We start from the raw sequence: 7,369 nt of genomic DNA, 5'->3' as shown, positions 1-7,369 counted from the left end.
TGTAATGCTTCATTTTGATTCTTCACACAAATATTAGTCCCTCTAAAATCATCATCTTAGCCAATTTAATTTAAATTAGGGTTAAATACACTTTTCCCCCTGTAATGTTAGCGAGTTTAGGATTACCCCCCTGTAAAAATATTTTTTGTAAACCCCCCCTTATGTTATGTAGATTCCTTCATAGAACCCCCTAATATCCAGGTGGCATGGAATCTAATAAGAGGTCCTACACCTGGCATATTTTTAATTTTGTTAAAGTGATTATGTGTCATTTTACACTTTGCCATTTCAAATTCCCCCTTAGAAAATTAGGGTTCTGAACATAGATGAAGATGACCTCAGGGAAGACGAAGATGAAGACGAAGATGAAGATGACCGCAGTGAAGACGAATATGAAGATGAAGACGACCGCCGTGAAGACGAAGATGAAGACAACCTCAGCGAATACGAAGAAGCGATCCAGCTCAGTGAAGACGAGCTCAGTGAAGTGTCCAAAGTCCGAGGTTAGTAAAAATTTGAAGTTCATCAATGTCGTAGGGTAAAATCTTGAAATCAACAATCTTTGACATGTGGGTATAATATATTGACAGGATTCACAACACTTTAGTGTTACACTCCACCATGGGGGTGAATTTTACAGGGTTTCTGAAGAAGAAATTATATACAGAGGGGGTACGGATACGACAGTTAATGGGATACATGTTTCAAATTGGAACATGGATAACATTGAGAAGTTGTTGAGTAGGTTAGGGTATAAGGCTGATTGTGTTAGGGTATGGACAAAAGTTTTAGAAATTCAAGATGGTTTTTTTCTAATTAGGAAAGATGATGATGCTGTTGATGATGTTGCTCTATACTTAAGTGTTATGAATGTGAAAGGAGATTTGTATGTTGAACATAGTACTGGGAACATGGACCCTGCTGATAGGGAACCTAAATGTGTGAATGATGATGACCACCCCCCTGATAATGGAATTGTTCGGTTAGATGAGGAGAAGGTAGAGGGGTTAGATGACAGTGAAGATGAAAGAGTTACTGCTTACTTTGATGGTTTTGAAGGAATAGACGTTACTAAGCCTATTAGGGAGGAGTTTGATGGTTTTGAAGGAATAGATGTTACTAAGCCTATTAGGGAGGAGTTTGATGGTTTTGAAGGAATAGATGTTACTAAGCCTATTAGGGAGGAGCCCAATAACAGTAAGGAGGAGCCCAATAACAGTAAGGAGGAGCCCAATAAGAGTATGGATTCAGATGATGTATACTATAGTGATGAGTTGAATAGTTCTGACCCAGATGATTCTTGTGATGAAGAAAGGCCCAAGTATGCTAGGTTTAGGAAAGAGCATCTAAACAAAGACTTTATATTCAAGTGGGGTATGGAATTCAACACACTTGATGACTTTAGGGCAGCTATCCGTGAGTGGTCAACACACATATGGAGGTATGCAGAAGAACTAAGAAGGGTAAACCATGGCAACACTGTGAAGATAAATGTAGAAAGACCTAGTCCATCCATACAACCAAGGTTTCGGTCATTTTATTTCTGTTTTGATGGCTGTAAGAAAGGCTTTATTCATGGATGCAGACCATTTGTGGGGGTTGATGGATGTCACTTAAAGACCAAGTATGGTGGACAGTTACTTATTGCTGTAGGCAGGGATGCTAATGATCAATACTTCCCTTTGGCATTTGGTGTGGTTGAAAATGAAACCAAGGAGAGTTGGAGATGGTTTATACAACTACTAATGGAGGACATTGGGCAGGATAGAAGATATGTATTTATCTCTGATCAACAGAAGGTATGTATTTAACTCTATCTTTCTGTTGCAAATTATTCTATTCTCTAAATGATGTTAATCTATAGAGAAGAAATGTACAGTAGTGAAGGATGAAAGTCCGTGCATACTATATAAAAAAGAAAAAAGAAAAGAAAACTGTAACAATGAACTCAGGAGACCTTTTTGATGACCCATTCTTGAAAACAAGTTTGATAGAGCTATAATTGTATACAGACATTTGTAAAAAGTATAGTAAAAAGTATAGTAAAAAGTAGACAGAATTGTAGACATGTAACATTGAGTTATAACAAGTTTCGATTCTGTTATAATTGTATACAGACATTAGTAACTGATTCTGGTCTGTAATAGAACCTGAGCATCTAACTAAGAGATTCTGTAACAGAATCTAAACATACCAGCTCCTAAAACACACATGCCACAAATCTGCTCTAAAGATTCAGAGGACGTTTGTATTCCCTCATAGTCAATCCAACGTATATCTGAATCATATCAGTTGTAGAGTTAAAGTTGAAAAAAACCTTCATAAAGTTGTAGAGTTTTTGTCGTAACTATCTATGAATGTTGAAAAAATTTCTATCTTTCTGTTGCAAATTATTCTATTCTCTAAATGTTGAAAAAATTTCTATTTTGTATCAGGGACTTGTGGCTGTATTTGAAGAATTGTCTGATACTATTGAGCATAGATTATGTCTTAGGCACTTGTATGCTAATTTCAAGAAAAGGTTTGGTGGAGGAGCCCTTATTAGAGATTTAATGATGGGAGCTGCTAAAGCCACATACTATCAGGCATGGGTCCAAAAGATGAATGAATTGAAGAATGCAGATCCCAATGCTTGGACTTGGTTGATGGCTGTTCCTACCAAAAGCTGGTGTAAGCATGCCTTTTCTTTTTACCCTAAATGTGATACATTGATGAATAATATCTCAGAGTCTTTTAATGCTACCATTCTAGCTGCTAGGGACAAACCTATACTCACAATGTGTGAGTGGATAAGAAAATATCTGATGAATAGGTTATCCACCTCTGCAAGTAAACTAGAAAATTGGCCACATAAGGTGATGCCAATACCTAGGAGAAGGTTAGATAATGAGGTGTTGAATAGTGGTCATTGGTTGCCAACATGGTCAATTGCTGAGACTTTTCAGGTTACACATAGTTACAACACACATGAATTTATTGTTGACATTGCTAAAAGGTCATGTAGTTGTAATTTTTGGGAATTAGTAGGAATTCCATGTAGGCATGCTGTAGCTGCTCTGAGTTATAGAAAGCAAAACCCTGATGAATTTGTTGATGCTTGTTACACAAGAGAAAAGTTTGCACTATGTTATGGATTTTCAGTAAGTCCAATCAATGGTCAAGATATGTGGCCAGAAGTTGATATGGAACCACCTCTACCACCTGCATATAAAAATGGTCCTGGTAGACCTAAGAAGATTAGGATAAGAGAAAGTGGAGAGGATGGTGCAAGGAAGAGAAGATCTGGTGTTGCATATAAGTGCACCAAATGTGATAATTTTGGTCACAATGCTATGACTTGTAAGGCTACCACTCAGGATCCCAATGCACTTAAAAGAAAGGTAATTCATTGTGATATACATTTTGTCTTACATTCTACATTCTGTCTTACATTCTTCATTGTGATGACAAGCATACATTGTGTCTTACATTGTAGAGAAAACCTAAAAAAGGACATGTGCCAACTGCAACTGATATGCCAACTGCAAATGATATGCCAACTGCATCTGATATGCCTGCCCCAACTGCATCTGATATGCCTGCCCCAACTGCAACTGATATGACTGTTCCAACAAATGTGCCTGTTCCAACTGATCCACAGCCTCCAACTGATATGCCTGTTCCAACTATTATGAGTCAAACAGGATCTAGTGTGGCTGCCTCAATCACAAAACAATCCAGAAAAAGGGTTGAAAAAAAACCTATCATCAAAAGAAGGCAAAGTGAGAGGATCAAGTTGAGTTGGTTTAAAAGACCCATAACAGGTGAAGGAATATCTAGTGACAAACCAATTACCCTACCAGAAAATGAAGACATACCCACTTCAAAATGAGGGACTGATTATTATGTTTCTGCTATGTATTTTGTAATCCTTTTGTAACAAACATATGCACTTACTGTGATTCATACATTAGAAATTTGTAATCCTTTTGTAATCCTTTTGTAATCCTTTTCTAGCAGCCTTTACTGCTTACTGTGATTCTTTTGTAATCCTTTTGTAATCCTTACTGTGATTCACTTACTATGATCCTTTTGTAATCCTTTTCTAGCAGCCTTTACTGCTTACTGTGATTCTTTTGTAATCCTTTTTGAATGCTCTCTCTTATTTTCCTTCTTTATAAAAAGCATAAAATGAACCGCCCTGTTGTTGGTGTTGGTTGTGCATCTGCTGGAATTCCTTCCATTGTTTTCCTGCCTGCTAATAGAATCTCTATTGCTCAACTGGTTCAGCCGATTGCGAATGGAGCGTTTGTTCTTAGCATTGATACTGATTTTGATGGGTGTATGCAGTTGATTCGTGAAGTAACTGCTGAATTGCCTATTTATTTGGCTAATTCTCTGAACAGTTTGAGGCTTGAAGGACAGAAAACTGCTGCTATTGAGATTTTGCAGCAGTTTGATTGGCAGGCACCTGATTGGGTTATTGTACCTGGTGAGGAGGCTACTGAGGAAGAATTGATGGATGCTATGGCTCAGGCTGATTTTGGACTGTTGTTGTGAGCACTGCACATGGGTTGAAGTTTACTCAGTCCAAAATTGATTACCATTCAAAGAATATCAAAGACCTGGCTTGCCAATTTGCCAATCCTCCAATGCAGGTCAAGGCTGATTTTGGAACTGTTATGGATGTTTTGTCCAAGTATTTGCAGAGCAAGGCACCCAAGTATCATTAGGTTGACACTGCTGGTTTTGCTCCTGTGTTTTTACTGCTTGTTTAATTATTAGACATTGTATTGTCTTTTGTACTAGCTTTATGGTCTATCTGAGGATTTACTTGCATTCTGTATGCGTGGTGGATTTGCTGTAGGTTATCTTTGTTGAGCATTTTGTAGCTCATCTAGAAATTAATTGGATAAGATGAGGAATACCTCATCATTGTCTTTGTTATTGCATTATTATATAGATCAATGCCCCATAAAACAATTTTCCTGCTTCTTATCCTGATGGTTTAAGCTAAATGTTGGTACTATCAAGCAACTATATACAGTACCACTGCCAAGCAACGTTGGAGAGCCGCCCATGTCCTCGGCAGTAACTCGGTGATGCTACATCAAGTACCACTGCCAACTTGCCAATTAAAGTAGTTCTCTAAAAATCAAATAGATAGTTTTATATATTCTGATAACGAGTAATTCTACATAAACAAGTAATGACATTCATTTCTACTACATATTTGCTTTAACAACAACCATTATTTCCATGTTTCAAAATCTAACTAAAATAGTCCTCCTACAGCATTTGCAGAAATTTCAATTGCACTGTGATTTTGCACCTAGATTAGATCACAGTTAATCCAAACATGTACTTAGAAGCAGAACAGAACAACTTGTTTTCCCTTGACAGAACATTATACTTCACTGGAGCTACTTATCTACAACAATACTCACTCAGATATCTGTGCACTAATCTTACAACAATGACAGACTCATTGCATTGCTGAAAAACACTAATGACATAACAATTACATGACAGACTCATTAGACTAACTTAACCATAGCTGCTATCAACATCCATGACAGACCAATTACAAACATTAACCATAAATTTTTCCTCTTTTCCATTGCAATCTTTTTCTTCAGTTTTTCTAACTTGTTAAGCTTTCCGACTCTGCAATCTATCTCCTCAACAATCTCTTTAGCAAATTCAATCAAATAAGCCTTGTTGACTTCACATTGGCGGCATCCGGACGGATTGGTTTCTTTCACTGCAAACTCACTGACCAAATCATCCCACAAAAATAAACCGCACCCATTCTGCAATTTGAGACAAACACCACCAACAATTAATTTCGAAATCAAACTCAAAATAATAAAATGCTTCAAAATTGCTCACCATATAATTCCTGCATTTCCAAAATTTGCGACCGGGGTTTTCAATTGACTTGGAGACGAACAACTTCATGGTTTCATTGCATCCACATCTTGGTAAGCCGTTTCCAACTTCACTCGTGGAAGATGCCTTGCTGCCACCCATAACCCAGATGAAGGGGACACGGACGAGGATGAAGAGAGGGATGGATTTGGGGTAGGGATTTGGGATTTCACGAAGAGAGAGAGGGGGATGGATTTGGGAAGGGAACCCTAATTTCTAATTTATGCCATGCTGGAGATTCACATGTGAAAATAAAAAAATTAAAAAGCCACGTCTGAAATAAAAAACCAAGATTCCATGCCACCTGGATATTAAGGGGGTTCTATGAAGGAATCTACATAACATAAGGGGGGTATTGAAAAAATAACTTTACCAGGGGGGTAACCCTAAACTCGCTAACATTACAGGGGGGTAAAGTGTATTTAACCCTTTAAATTATTACTTCTTGTTGGTTGCACTTTGTAGATTGTCGAAATTCAGAATATGTGAAATTGCAAGTCTTTGTGCAATAATGTCACACTTTGGAGTGCTTAGTTCTTTATAGAGATGTAGATGGTTTTGTTAAGTTAGTTGATAGTGTGTTTTACAGCTCTGAGTAAGATAATTTGGGTCATAGTGGAATTTATATTGATGAGACAGATAAAAATAGACGAGTTTTAACGTCAAACAATGTCTCCACAAGGTTGCAGGTGGTCACTTCACAATGATTGTGAAAGTGTTTAGATCATTTAGAGTGGCCCTCTATAATGCAAATACAATGAAGGTTTTGGATGTTAAACACACTGTACATACCACTTCCCTCTATGTCAGTCACCTTATTCTTTAAAGCTCCTCTAGTGGATGAAGTTGATATTATCTTCATATGCATTAAATCATTTCTCGAAGGAATATCTTATGGTAGAGATGGTTTGCGAACACAACATATATTATACGCACTGTGTGAAAAGGTTTTGTTGTGATAAGAGATATTTTATGTGCAATCACTCTAGTTGTTAACTTATGGCTGAGAGGAAGGTGTTCGATGGGTTTGACCGAATTTGTTGTCTCTGCACCCTTGACGTTGTTATTAAAGTCCAATTGTGGGATAAAATCAATTGTTATGAATTCTATTTAGAGGTTGTTGGTATCCAAGTTTGCTATAAAATGAGTAAAAAAAGATGTGGCATGAGATATATCTCAAAGACTTTCAATTTAGAATTGGAGTATTGGATGGTGTTGTGGTCATTTTGTACAATGTCAACAGGGTGTTAAGCAAGTGGCGTGGAAATGGTTCTTTGGTTATGCTTAGGGTAGATTTTTCTAATGCTTTTTACATGGTAGATAGATCAACCTTACTACGTAAAGTGGGGGTGAAATCCCCATCTATTTCTTTGTGGATGAGTTTCTTTATGGTCAAGTAGTGAGGTTGTACCTTAGGGATATTATTTCAGCCACTTGAGTGCAACAAGGTGGCCCGTTA

General features: G+C 37.3%; 1 protein-coding gene across 1 annotated transcript; it reads right to left on the bottom strand.

The window, feature by feature from the left end:
* Positions 1-5,136: 5,136 nt before the first annotated feature.
* LOC127115932 (uncharacterized) lies at positions 5,137-6,068 on the bottom strand. The gene is made up of 2 exons (XM_051047346.1): positions 5,872-6,068; positions 5,137-5,792 (listed from the first exon to the last, which is right to left on the bottom strand). Exons 1-2 carry the CDS (start codon positions 6,010-6,012, stop codon positions 5,517-5,519), a joined length of 417 nt encoding a protein of 138 aa, XP_050903303.1. The 5' UTR covers positions 6,013-6,068; the 3' UTR covers positions 5,137-5,516.
* Between the last annotated feature and the right edge of the window lie 1,301 nt (positions 6,069-7,369).

The sequence above is a fragment of the Lathyrus oleraceus genome, chromosome 1 (genome assembly GCF_024323335.1).
Source record: "Lathyrus oleraceus cultivar Zhongwan6 chromosome 1, CAAS_Psat_ZW6_1.0, whole genome shotgun sequence".
NCBI lineage: Eukaryota > Viridiplantae > Streptophyta > Magnoliopsida > Fabales > Fabaceae > Lathyrus > Lathyrus oleraceus.
The sequence above is the reverse complement of the archived record's forward strand: the minus strand, read 5'-3'. Positions and strand labels throughout refer to the sequence as shown.

Bases quoted from the DNA above. Each gene is read 5' to 3' on its own strand.
- LOC127115932 (XM_051047346.1), bottom strand. From the start codon at position 6,012: ATGGGTGGCAGCAAGGCATCTTCCACGAGTGAAGTTGGAAACGGCTTA. The intron at 5,793-5,871 runs GTGAGCAATTTT...CTCAAATTGCAG, and splicing joins GGAAATGCAGGAATTATATG to AATGGGTGCGGTTTATTTTT.